Source organism: Plutella xylostella, chromosome 17 (assembly GCF_932276165.1).
Source record: "Plutella xylostella chromosome 17, ilPluXylo3.1, whole genome shotgun sequence".
Classification (NCBI taxonomy): Eukaryota; Metazoa; Arthropoda; class Insecta; order Lepidoptera; family Plutellidae; genus Plutella; species Plutella xylostella.
The window spans coordinates 10,934,212-10,948,689 of record NC_063997.1 but is presented as its reverse complement, the minus strand read 5'-3'; the positions used below and the strand labels follow the sequence as shown (position 1 = coordinate 10,948,689).

Sequence of the window (14,478 nt, the reverse complement as noted above, 5' to 3'; positions counted from 1 at the left end):
CGTTACTAAGGAATGTTCAAACTGGTACAAAATAGGTCAATAAGGAATTATTTAAAGTACCTTCATCTCCGATATCGTTTATAAAAGATCAAGGAAATAAAGCTGCTTAAAACATCGATAGGTATTTATATGTTTTTATTATACTAAATAGGTTAACAGGAAGATTTGTATTTTGATATGAAGCACATGTTTGTACCGCTTGCAAAAAACGAAAACATAACTTATAAATAAGTTCACGTGAAAATGCAATCAATAATATTTACAATTATTACCAATGTTTTACAAAGATATTGGATTTCTGTACGCATAAATAGTTACCGCTATAATGAAAATTGGTTAGTTTATTCAATTTAAATGTGGTGTTTAGAGAGTTAATGAATTGAGATATTGGTTTCCAAGCGACACGTGCAGATTTATTGTAAAATTGTGGCCAGAAATACAAGTCCATAATACAATTAAATTGAGGTTAGAAAATGTAAATCAACTGTAATTCTATAAAGGTACATACTCACTTACATAGTGAATCTGCGGTTTAGAAATTAGAAATAAGTACTTAATATTTAGAATCCATTTCTTGGCATGGTCTCCGACTTTCTAAAAATATCTATCGATCTATACTTGAGCCTAGAAAGTATAATTTATAATATTTTAAGTACAGGCTTGTATTTTTTTTTATTTAACCGGTAGGCAATTTAATCATTTTATAACTTAAATGAATAAAGTTGCATAAAGACCTACATTTTAAGTACGTAGGTAATTGATTATATTATCACGTGCACCAAATGAAACAAGATGCAATTACTAACTATAACGACAGTTGTTACTCACCCTCGCCAGGTTTCCTTCCTTCAAACACTTGGCAGCCTCTGTAGTCCTGGTGATCTCGGAGACGACGTGCTCGGCTCGCTTCAGCACCAGCGGGTCGCAGCCTTGCTCTTTCAGCGCTGAAATTTACAGGATCATTTATGCCCAATGATTACGAGGGATACAGACAAGCCAGGAAATAATAAACAGGTTTCATAATTATTTCAAAATTCAGTCAATGTTCAGCGAAGCGCGCGGGAACAGCTAGTATTTAATATATATATATGTATATTTATATGTATATATTTATATTTATATATATATTTTGTATAGGTAGTATTTTAGTATTACTAGGTATAGGGTCATATATATTTATTTACTTAGTTTTAGGGTTAGGTATTATTTTTATTTAGGCACTTCACAATCATACTGATCTTTTTTTTTCCGTTTTTGCACACCCGTACTTTTTATCTCTGTACCTCCTCCGGGTTGACTGGCAGAAAATGCTCTTAGCATTAAGTCCACCCTTTGTACTTTTATTAGTAATATTTGTGCAATAAAGAGTTAAATAATAATAAATAAATAATGTTAGTCAAGCATGAAAATGTTACCACATCACATGTTACATTGTATTTTTATTTTCAAAAATATTGAATACAAAGTAAGATGAAAATATCTATAAATAGTCCAAAATAATGAATGTTGATTTTAAACGTCACGTAAAAGAGCTTATTGATAGTAAACAATACACGCCATAATAATTTGACCCCGGGGTCAAATGTATAACATTTGTTCAGTAATTTACTGACCTGGTTGACCCGAATACCGTATGCACTTTTACATAGCGTACCAAGCTCTTTATATTAACTGAAAATTCATTTTACGATGTTTGAATAATTAATTTTATAACGACCATGTAACGAGCCGTTACCAAACCATCCACCGCACCTACCCACATACCGAAGCCACAAGAGCGCCCGCGAGTCGAGGTGGGGCACCACACAGGCGACTGCGGAGAATACAAGGGGCGCGGAGCGACCCGCTTATAAATAGCCGCCAGACCGCCGCCCGGCCACCATTCGTCACCTCCTGCTCCGGCGAGTGATCATTCCGTTCCCGAGATCCTTCCCCGCACCTATATCTATCTAAGTATCTATTCACGCACACTATTCTCACTACACCGTCCTCCCTACGCTGTGGGTCGCCTACTAGCGGATCGAGGTTCCCCGGAATACACGGACGCCTGGGTCGCCTAGTTTAAAGCGGCCGTGTACCGAACTATACAATCGCTGAACACACACCGGCCCTCAGCCACACGTTCTTATCAACACAAATACACTCCACAAATCCTGGAACAAATCCACACGTACCACCGGTATTCGCCCGACCTCCTGTACCCCGTATTCCTTCCCCTTATTAAGATAGAAACATCCGCGTAGGCCCCTTCAGGGCCCGACCAATATAAATATCAATAACCGTGCATTTGTGTAGTGTGTTAATATTAAGTACATAAGCTGTAAGTACCCTAGATATATAAGTTAACCTGGTTGTAAATAAAGCGGGTCCAGTGCCGCCTGAATTGTGTTACACTAATTAATCGGCATTATTAATTCTCACCCCGTACACCTATCGAGGTTATTTCCCTCCAAGGGCCTCAGTATCAAGATCAGGACAGTTAGGACCGCTTCACGGTCATTGTAGATCCCCCAGGCGACCAGGCACTCCTTCAGAGGCCGGCGTCAAGCTGAGCTAGTCTAAGACCGCTTCCCGGTACATATTAATTGAGAGTTATTAGGTAGGTACCAGCCCTAAGCACTAAGGATATTAGTCACAAGGGTAAGTATCACATTACAATATAGCACCCAACCCCTACTCTCGGGGAAGGCCAGGCAGGTCGATTCGCCCAGGGGTCGCTCCCCGGTGATCCAGACCAGCTCCTGCTGAGCTGCTACATTACAACCATACTAAGCAGAACTTAAAGTAGACATCCAGCACTGTGATTAGTTCAATTGCCACTGAGCAAGGCTTAACTAAATGATTTACTCAAAAGAGGAACTAGGCCAAACATATCTTTTGGTTTACGCATACTTTTATTACTTCCATGGATTTTGTGACGCACCCCTTCGATCTAGCACGTCACATTAAAATCGTTTGCGAAAATCGTTTGTGAAAATCGTTTGTGAAAATGTGAGTGAAGCTGATCGAAGAGCAAGCAGGGATTCTTCTTTCTTCCTATTGTAGGGCAGGGCAGGTGCTTGAAATCAGAAGGCTTTTTTCTTGTTGAATTAGGAGGCTTCTTTTCTTCTTGGAGGCTGCGAGCGGAATGATCGAGGCGGCCCGGACCGCCTATATTTAAATGCGCTCTCCGCCGCGCGGGCGATGGGAGGCGGGGCAAGAAATGCGTCGACCAATCAGAGCGCTTTGCACCATAAGCGCCCTCATTGGTACTATCTATTATCGCGCCTAACAAGCCTCATAGTTTATTTATTAATAAACTTATAACTAGGTATTATTTACAAACTATTAAAACTATTACCAGATATTATACCTACTACAAACAATAACTATGTTAGATCTTTACCTACCTATAAACATAACCAAATAAACTTTATTAAACTTAAACAAACAAATAATTATAAACAATTAAATTATCAACTAATCTAAACAGTCTTGAACATCTCTCCCGCCGCAGCTCTTGTAGCTGGAATCTCGCGTGTTCAAGTGTTGACTGGCAGGATGACCAATTTCTTCGTAGGCCGCCGGAGTACCCCTCTGTTGGTGCGCACGTCGACTGCTCGCACCTCGCCGTCTGGACCGGGGTAGGTAGACACGACGACTCCGCGTGGCCAGCAGTTCCGTGGTAGAGTCCCGTCCGCGATGAGCACGAGGTCGTCCTTCTTGATGGCCCCGTTGGTGGCTCGGGGCTCCCGCCGGTGTTGCAGCTCCGGTAGGTATTCTCGTACCCAGCGCGCCCAGAACATGTCTGCCAGGCGTTGACTCGTCCTCCAGTCCTTGCGGCCGGCCTCGTCGTCCTCGGTGAAGGCTCCCGGCAGCGGTACTCGTGACGGCGTGCCCAGCAGGAAGTGGTTCGGCGTGAGGGCTTCCTCGTCGTCTGCAGAGGTCGACACGTGGGTGAGTGGCCGACTGTTGATGGTGTGCTCCGCCTCGACCAGTAGTGTAGCGAGGACCTCTTCTTTCGGCGCGCGCTCGTGCAGTGTGACTTGCAGCGCGTTCTTGACGCTCCGCACCAGCCGTTCCCACGCGCCGCCCATGAATTGCGCGCTCGGAGGGATGTACCGCCACTGGATGAAGCGCACCGACGCCTCCTCCTCCATGGCCGCCAGCGCTGCTTTCTTCAACTCGACGTCGGCGCCCCGCAGGTTGGTCCCGTTGTCGGAGTGAAGCTCGGAGGGACAGTTGCGCCGCGCGATGAACCGTCGCAGCGCCATGATAGCCGAGTCCGTGCTCAGGCTGCCGGCGACCTCGAGGTGTACTGCTCGAGTGGTGAGGCACGTGAACAGCACGCCGTAGGTACCTCTTCTGCTTCGTACGACCCACAGTGACCATGAGAGGGCCAAAGTAGTCGAGTCCGGTGTAGGTGAACGGCCTCTGATGATGCGCGAGCCGTGTATGTGGATGGTTGCCTGTCGACGGCTGCGCAGGTGTGGCCTTCCGTATGCGGCAGGCCAGGCATTGCTTCACTTCGCTGCGCACGGCGTGTCGTAGTCTCAGCACCCAGTAGTGTTGCCGGACTTCATTCGCAGTTGTCTCGAACCCGCCGTGGTGAAGCTGTTTGTGTACCCAAGCGATGTACAGTCGGGTCCACCGATGATTGCCGTCGAGTACTGCCGGTTCACGTTGCGATGGGGTGATGTCGGCGGCAGTCGCTATTCTTGAACGTAGTCTGATGATCTTCTCTTCGTCGAGTATGACTGATAAGTTGTGCAGTCGACTCGTAGTAGGTATAGCGACGCTTTTCTGTAGCGCAGCTATTTCTTCAGCGAAGTTTTCTTGTTGTTGCGAGCGTAGCCACAGTTGACGCGCGCAGTGCATGTGCCGAGCGCTGAGAAGTAGGTACTTCCGCACAGCTGTCTTCACGGCGGGCGCAGCGGCCCGCGTAGCTGTTCTCGGCGTAGTACTCGTCCACGCAGGGTCGGCCTCTTCATTCTTCTTAGTGCGCTTATGCAGCACTGTTTGTTTCTTCGCACGTAGTAGCTCGATGAATTGTAGTACCCGTTGTCGCGCTTATGAAAAATGGCTAGCTAACGGAGAGGTAGAAATGAGAAGCCAGGGTTCAGCTTGACACAAATTTATTTAAAGGTCAACGTGGGTTAGGCCTACACTACACGATCAGTCAGTTTTCAGTTGGTACGGATAGGGACTCCCCTGAGTCGAAGAGTATCGGCGTGGAATCCCGATAATGCGACCGGCGTGGAAGTCCTCTTCTCCAGTGGCCAGGTAGGTAGGCAGGCAGGTCACGTGGCCGTTGCGTGCGCGTGGCGTGTAGGTCGGCTGCGCGGCGTGGTCAGCAACACGAAGGCAGGGGGTTGCCGAACCAGCGCGTAGAGGGCGAGCCGTAGAAGTAGGTAGAAGTTCCGTGCAGTCGGTAAACCGTACCGTGGACGTAAGCGTGGACCTTGGACCCTGGAAAAGATGGAAATCCAACGCATCAGTACACCGTTATCGTCTAGGTTCCACATACCGTCATCAAGATCTACAGCAGAGTACCTAATCTAGCTTGATTGAGGCGGCAGTGGAAACCAGAACGGAATACCTAATATTAATTAAATAAAAAATAGAAACAATTAGGAAGGGCCGAAAGCGGTACACTAGCTGCAGCATAATTTGGAATAAAACTACGTTAATGCATTTAGGCAAGCTAGCGTAATTAAAATAAAAGAAATATAAAAGCTGATGATGATGGAATGTCTAAAATAGTCTAAATGATAATGCGTAATTGCATGTCCGCCATCTTGGCTGCTATAAGTGCGCAGTTAGTTAAGCTAGCTAACGCGTAAGCAAGCGAATAAAACAAGAAAGGAAGCTACGTTAAACAAATTTAAATTAACACTTTTAAAATACAGTAGTACACGTTTAAAACACCTAAAGGTTCCTAAAATGAGCTAAGCAAGTCTGATCACACTTACCCGATATTGGGGAAGACACGCACAGGGCACCACTGGTAAAGTCTAGGTCATTCGACACTTTAGAGCGGGCTAGGCACCTAGAGGACTGCCGTGAGGTAGGGTCACGCACAGTCGATGCCGTAGCCCGTGGCCGAATGATCGAGAGCCAGCGGTCACCGAGTGGGGCTGCCGCGATAGTGGGGACACGAACAAAAGACCGCTTCGCTGACTAGGGATGGGAACGCGTCGATAATTTGAAGAATTATCGACGCCGAAGATTAAGTTATCGATAAAGTCGATACTTTAAAAGGGAATTTACAAATAAATTATGAAGTCAATTATTATGATGTAAGTTATTTATTTGGAAGAAATAAATAACGTTACACCGTGCCGTCGCTCGAATAACTCGCATAAAGTTACTGAAGCGAGTTATGTCTGGCAGGGCCTCAGACAAGCGTGTGGCGGCGACAGTGACGAGTGTTGGCTCTTCCCCCGTATCTTCTTCGACGATCTTCTCTTCTCGCGGCCAGTGCTCCTCCGGTAGGTATAGGAAGGCGGGGCCGCGGTACCACCGGTGACTCGAGTTGAAGTCCGGGGGCGTGTCGCGTGTTGCGTCGTCGGCTGTGTTCTCCTTTGTAGGTACCCAGCGCCACTCCTTTGTTTTCGTAGTGTCGCTTATCTCGGCTACGCGGTGTGCTACGAACGGCTTGTAGGTACGTGGGCCATTTCGTAGCCACGTGAGTACTGTTCTTGAGTCCGACCAGTACACTCGACGACTCGGCTTCAAGTCGTGTTCTTCGATGGCGGCTTGTGCGAGGCGGCATCCCAGCACGGCCGCTTGCAGTTCGAGTCGCGGGATGGAGACCACCTTGTTGAGCTGTGCGACTCTTGCTTTTCCGCTGACGAGTGACAGGTGTGTGTTTCCCTCTTGATCGACGACCCTCCAGTAGACGACCGCAGCATATGCAGACGAACTTGCGTCGACGAAGACGTGGAGCTCGCGGGTGGCCGCGCCGCTGTATGAGGCGTAGCAGCGCGGCACGGCGAGGCGCGGCAGCTGTTGTGCGTGCTCGATCCAGCTCCTCCATGCTCGAGCTTCGTTGTCTTCGAGTTGCGCGTCCCAGTCGATGCCGGAGCGCCAGACGTCCTGCAGGATGCGCTTCGCTTGCACGGTGACCGGCGTGGCGAGTCCGAGCGGGTCGTAGATCGACATGACTGTCCGCAGCGCTTCTCTCTTCGTAGGTGTGCGCTCGCCGCTCAGTATTGCCTCGGGGATGCGATGTTTGTTCAGGTTGAAGGAGAGTGTGTCGTCCTCCGGGTGCCACACCATGCCCAGCAGCTTCCCCGGGTCCAGTTGCAGCAGTCTAGGGTCTTCAGCTTCAGATGACGACAGCTGAGCGAGCACGACGCGGCTGTTCGACGTCCACTTCTGCAGGTCGTAGTTCGCGAAGTGATGTATCTTGTTGACTTCAGTGGAGATGCGCACCGCCTCTTCTTCTGTTTCGTAGCTCGCCAGGTAGTCGTCCACGTAGTGATTTCTCACCACGGCCTCGGCTGCCTCCGGATAGATGTCCTTGTAGCGCTCGGCGTTGCTATTTTTCACATAAATAGCCGTACACGGTGATGAAGTCGCACCGAATATGACGCTCTTCATGCGATACTCGGTAGGCGGGCCGGCGCGTCGATCTCCCCTCCATAGGAAGCGCTGCATGTCGCGATCTTCTTCTCGGATGTGAACGCGCATGAACATATCTTTTATGTCCGCGCTCACCGCCACTGCATGTTGCCGGAACCGCATGAGGACCCCCGGGAGTGACTGCAGGAGGTCTGGGCCGGGCAGCAGCATGTCGTTGAGACCTGTCCCTCTCGTTCGAGCGGCGGCGTCGTGGACGATCCTCAGGGTTCTGAGGCTTCTGAGGGTTGATGACAGCGAAGTGAGGCAGGTACCAGATCTTCTCGTTCTTCTCACGCGGCGCCTCCTCAGCGTAGCCGCTGTCGAGCAGCACCTGAATCTGTGCGTTGTACCGCGTCTTCATAGCTTCGTTCTTGTCCAGCTTCCTCTCGAGCAACTCGAGTCGTTTCATTGTACTCGAGTAGTTGTCTGGTGGCCGAGGGTCGTCTTCTTTCCACAGGAGGCATGTTTCGTAGCCTCCCGCCGGTAGCGCGCGCGTGCCCTCCTCTAACTGTGCAAGCGCGCGTCGCTCGGCCTCTGTGCATGATTTCTTCTTGTCGACGCACAGCGACTCGAGTGCGAAGTGGTCCCGCATCATTTTTTCCATTGTCTCTTCTTGAAGCGGCTGCACCGTGAGGTGGTGCACGCGCTGCACTGCCGGCTGTCGGTACTGCACGCCGTGTAGCACCCACCCGAGCGTCGTGAGTGACGCCACAGGTTGTCCGCGCGCACCCGACTTGAAAGCGTGCAACTCCCAGTTATCTTGCCCGAGAAGGATGGTGGCGGCGCCTCGCTCGTAGAGGATGTCTTCTTTGATGTCCTGCAGGTGTGGGCAGCTCTCGATGATCCCCGCAGGCACCGTCTGAGGCGAGACACCGATGTCCGGCACTGTGCGCGCGCAGATGTCGACTTCGCTCGTGTTGCGCCCGCAGATCTTCAAGTTGACTCGGCGCGACTCACTGGCGTCGATCTTCATGCCCGACACCCCTTCTATGTAAAAGGGTGACGGCGGTCCCGTTGCTCCGATCTGCTGCGCGACTGCTGACTCGATGAGTGTGCACGTCGACCCGTCGTCTAGTAGCGCGTAGGTGTCGAGCGACCCCTTTGGCCCGGTGACTCGTACTTGTAGTATCTTCAGGAGCCCCGTTGCACTTCTTTCTTCTCGCGCTGTTGTTACCGCTTCAGATTCTTGGACGACTTGCGTACTGGCGGTCGATGCGTAGGTACCGCCATGCAGCAGCGGATGGTGCATGTAGGTACACCCGTCCTTGTCGCACTGCTTCGGCTTGCAGGAGTGTCGGTACTTGCGGATCTTCATGCAGCGGAAACATAGTTTGTATTTCTTCGCTATGTCCCACCTCGCAGGTACTTCGGCTCGCTTCAGTGTCGGACAGGCGGCAGCTTCATGCTTCTCGCCGCAGATGGGGCACGCAGGCTTCGCAGCTGTAGTTGTGTCGACGTGGTAGGTGCGCGCAGTCTTCCTTGGCGCGGGCTCCCGCCGGTCACTCGCTGCGATGTCCATGGGCGCGAAGCGGCTGCACCGTGCCGCGGCCCGCTTGGCGAACTGCGTCAGCTTGACTAGGTCGGGGATGTCTTCAGGCTGCTCGGTGATGTAGGTGTAGCACTCGTTGCGCAGTGAGGCCGGCAGCTTTTCCACGACGTTGTTGACGATCTCCGCATTGTGTAGGTACTGCTCCTTCTTCAATGCCACCACTGTGGCCGTCGCGTTGGTCATTGTCGCGGCGAAGTCGCAGATGGCCTTCGGAGTGTCGACGATCTTCGGTAGTCTGCGCAGCTTCTCCATCTCGTGAATGATGAGTGCGTCCGGCCTCCCGAATTGCGCAGACAGCAGCTCCATCACTTCTTTCGTAGAGGGCGTCCCGATGAACAAGCAGTGGACGGCCTCCTTCGCTGCTCCTTTGATGGCTCTGCGCAGTCGAGACAGGTTCTCTTGCTCCGTGAGGGACTGCGCAGATTCTTCATAGGCCGCCTTGAATGGCAGCCAATCACTCGATGCCCCGCTGAACGTTGGTAGCTCGTTGACATGGCGCGGCGACATGTTGAGGCGGCGACGGCAGCGCACGTGCAGCGAGGGCGATGGCTTCGGCTAGCTCCTTGTAGTCGAAGGCGCTCGGTCGTGGGTCGTAGCGATGCTGCACCGGACGCGGCGGCTCGTACACGTGCGGCTCTGACGTGTACGGGTTCGGTGGCAGCTGTACTCTCGGCTCGTCGGCACCCATGGGACACGGCTCACGACGTGCAGACGGCGGCGCGGCGTTCTCCAGTGCGGCTCCCGGTGGACTGGCTTCGATGTCCGGCGTGGGAGGCCCGCTGTCGCTCCGGCGTCTTCTCTCGGCACGGCGTGATGTGGTTGCATGGTCAGCGCGAGAGTACTTTGTTGTACCCACTCGGACATGCGGACACCCCTTATGGTGGAGGTGTCGTCTTCTTCTTCATCGTCCGTTTCTTCTTCCAGCATGGCCACCCGTACGGCGGCTAACTCCATTTGTTTCTTCAGAAGCTCTTCCTTGGCCTTCAGCAACTCCCGGCGGCGACCCTTTGAAGACGCATTTGAACATGCGCGACGTGGCGTGTGCGGCTTGACGGGCTTCGGCGTCGCAGGGGTAGGCGCGGGGGGCGCGGGGGCAGGGACACGGGCTGTAGCGGAGGCGGGCGCCGTGACTTCTGAGGCGGCCGCAGTGCTTGATGCTTCGTTCGATGTGTCCGTGGATGCTCCCGTCGACGTGTAGGTATCCCCGCTGCTCGTGGTTGCCGTCGTCGCGGTGGCCTCAGTACCGGTGCTGTCCGTGGCACCGGCTACCGAGGCTGACTTGGAGGCGCTTCTTGTGTTCACCATGCTTGATCTTCAATCCGGCGCTCGAATGGACCAGAAAATGTGACGCACCCCTTCGATCTAGCACGTCACATTAAAATCGTTTGCGAAAATCGTTTGTGAAAATCGTTTGTGAAAATGTGAGTGAAGCTGATCGAAGAGCAAGCAGGGATTCTTCTTTCTTCCTATTGTAGGGCAGGGCAGGTGCTTGAAATCAGAAGGCTTTTTTCTTGTTGAATTAGGAGGCTTCTTTTCTTCTTGGAGGCTGCGAGCGGAATGATCGAGGCGGCCCGGACCGCCTATATTTAAATGCGCTCTCCGCCGCGCGGGCGATGGGAGGCGGGGCAAGAAATGCGTCGACCAATCAGAGCGCTTTGCACCATAAGCGCCCTCATTGGTACTATCTATTATCGCGCCTAACAAGCCTCATAGTTTATTTATTAATAAACTTATAACTAGGTATTATTTACAAACTATTAAAACTATTACCAGATATTATACCTACTACAAACAATAACTATGTTAGATCTTTACCTACCTATAAACATAACCAAATAAACTTTATTAAACTTAAACAAACAAATTTAAATTTTAGATTAGTTGATGATTAAATTATAAACAATTAGATCATCAACTAATCTAAACAGTCTTGAACAGATTTATGTAATAAAATTTTCATCGAAGTCGTCACGTGCATACATCGACTGTTGTGTACAATAAGTGTATACACTCCGTTGTTATTCTAATTAAAGTAAATGACAGACAAAGTTTAAGGGCACCTCTACATACCTATATTTTTAAGTACGTATTGAATTTTAATTTTTTACAAGTTATTGTGACCTCATCTTTTGCAGTAAAAGAAATGAAGTGTCGTCTCATCTCAGTTGAACCCGCGGCCGCTGTATAAACGTGAAGAGTGCAGACAAACAGACTCAGATTGGATCGTGACCAATCGTGTCACTCCACGGGTTGTTATCTTGCACTTATTTGCAGAGATGGAGGGCACAGCAAGGTCAAAGGGCCTGGAGTGTTACTCTATAGCAGTGTTTTTCAACATGTGCTTCTGTCTGTAGGGGGGTTGCCAGATCTCGAAAAAACTGGGTACTTTAGTTGGAGACCATAAATAATAATACTGTAACATACACATACGTAACTACATGATAAAAAAACCGATGGGTTAAGGGGGTTGCGAAATATTTGGGGGTCGCATCATGAAAAAGGTTGAAAAACACTGCTCTATAGTGACGAAAATCGAACTAACAGGAGCTGTCGTGCAATCGGCACGTTTAATACAACGAGATACAGTTCTGGCTCGTGCAGCAGCGCTCCGTAACATAGTTTTTCGTCATGTAGAGTGCCCCCCTGGCTTATACAAGACGCAATGAAAACAGAGCATCTTCGTCAATTTCAGAATGTAATAGTTTTGACTGTTAAATTAAAAACACTACATACTGTAATATTAAAAACATAGTGTTTACACACTCACAAAATTATCCTATTGTAGAATATAGGTATACGGAATAACCAAAAATGCATTGTTGCATTCACTAAGCCAATGATTATGTTAGTTATATTATTATGCAATACAAATGACCATAAGCTATAAATCAAATGGACAAACTAAACAAAGTTGTTTAGCTTGACCAATACATTAACCTTAAAAAATATATCCTCATCCCATATTAACTTTTTTCCCATAGAGAGTTTGATACATACTACTAAAGTTACAATCACAGTAGAGTTGATTCTAGTTTGTGAAGCATCCAGTGTGATTGATATTGTGTTTGTGTTGTGGAACTTAGTGAGTCATTGAACTCTGATACTAGGTCACTAGTATCCTCAGCTTCATAAGTGGATATTAATACTTCTCAGAACCTTCTTAGAACATGCAATTTCTATTTCTACGATACTATATTAACTGTTTATATTAATATTACCTATAAATAGGTTGGCTACTTTCTAAATGATAGAGCTACAAAACATTTAGTAAAATACTTTCATTTTTTCATTGCGAGTGTCGAAATATATTTTAAATATGAAACTATTTTTATTGCTTCATGATATGTCGATTGAGGGTGTGTGGTTAAGAATTAGACCCCAAAAAAAACAAAATACCTATTTCATGCGCGGTGGATCAGGTCAAAATCACTTCCTTCAGGAAGGAGACCGTGCCCCAGCAGTGAGGACGTTATGGGTTGTAATGATGATGATGATATTTGCGTACTGGCACGATGCGACCTCGTAACAACGTAACATCACGCTCTCTCCTATGCAACACCTGCCAGTAAGAAGGAAACTTAACTATAAGTAAACTATATTAAAACCCTCACCCTGTAAGTCCTCAGCCCCCGCCTCCCTCAGACTCCTCTTGCCCATCAGCTGTGCGGCCCGCGCGCACTGCGCCCGCCGCGCCGGGTACTCGCTGCCCGTGAGCTGGTGCTTCACATTGGAGTTGATGACCAGGATGGTCACGTCTGATGACGGGAGCGGGATGTTCGTGGCGGTCAGGTCTCTGTGGATGGAGGGGTTTGGTGGCAGTTTTACTTGATTATAATAGTCCGTAATATGTAGCAATGTGATTGGCTGAATTGTTGTTGAGTAATTTGAGTAGGTAATTGCTTTGTTAGTACAAAATATTTAATTTTAGAACATAATATTTTCATTTTTTATTCGTAATATTCTTGCGAGGGTATGTGTTTGTTACAAGAAACAGTTATTATTTATTTACAAGAAGTCGTGTTCGATTTAAGTCTGCACAGCAATTAAGAGATGCGACCGACCATTTTTAATACGAGTACCTACCTACTTCTTGAGTTATTCTTATAAACGTTATCATAATCTTTTTAATTTAACTCGACTTATAGGAGAATGAACTAGCTTTTCTATGAATTTGATAAATATTACACTCATTTTAATACTTATAGTACCTACCTGTACCTATACCACACCTAAACTTTCCATGATAAATATTTTCAATGAACAGAATGTCTTCTATTTATACAATGTAAAGCAAACTGGTCCCCTCTTCAAACATTTTATTAAAATGTATGGTAATGAGTTCACGGAGGCTACGACGCGGCGTAGTAGAATGTGCTACGAAACTGCGTAGGCCTAGCTACGCCGTAGACTTTCGTAGCAGCGATGAGATGGTTTTACTCTACTTTTCGGTATTTTGGAGTACAGGAAAAATTACATACAACGTAAAAACACTAACTTTAACATCCACCGACAGGGTGTTGGATTATATGAAAAACACAGCTTTTGTTTGTATGTATAGACAGGGTGTTGCAAAAAGGGTATACCAAGCCGAAACCTACATGTGCAGCATGGTATATCTAAGCCCGAAACTGAAATCAGAATTTGGAAATTCGCGAAAAAAAAAAAAAAACCATAGTAAAAAGTCACGTGACCAACAAAGTTTCTATGGAAAATGAATTTTTTTTTTCGCGAATTTCCAAATTCTGATTTCAGTTTCGGGCTTAGATATACCATGCTGCACATGTAGGTTTCGGCTTAGTATACCAATTTTGCAACACCCTGGATATGTCTCGACTTATTGTTACCGTCAGTAACACTAAGGGTCCCTGAAAATTTGCGCTAAAGGTGTTCCATCAGCACAGGCTATAATATTTTATCTCTAGGGCAGTGTGAAAGATTTGTTAAATAATGACACAGATTGGTTTTCAAGCCGGAGTAGAGTATCTGTTTTGATTTTGTCTTTGCGCGTAGGACGGTTAATTGAATTACATTATCAATACATAAGAATATGGCCACGATACTATTTTATAATTATAATTTACTTACCTATTTAAAATGTATAGCCTGTCTTTTAATAAAATTATGGAGTTTTTGGAAGGCTAACAATGTTGCGTAGTTGCCAACTTTATTTTGTAAAGTATAATTAACTATGACGAGTACCAGTATAACAATATAAATTTATATTGGATAACTTTTAAATATAAAACTCGTGTAAATTTCCGGTCTCGTGTCTCTGTACAATTTTTATCCAACCAAACAATACAATATGATCCGGCAATTTGTAA

At 47.5% G+C, this 14,478-nt stretch overlaps 1 protein-coding gene across 1 annotated transcript in view; it reads right to left on the bottom strand.

The window, feature by feature from the left end:
- Positions 1-14,478, bottom strand: part of LOC105388533 (galactokinase) — a 29,542-nt gene that overhangs the window by 4,021 nt on the left and 11,043 nt on the right. The window contains exons 6-7 of the mRNA XM_048626744.1: positions 12,766-12,947; positions 829-944 (exon numbers count right to left, since the gene is read on the bottom strand). Coding sequence (XP_048482701.1) covers positions 829-944; positions 12,766-12,947 — 298 coding nt within the window. The remainder of the gene's footprint in view (positions 1-828; positions 945-12,765; positions 12,948-14,478) is intronic.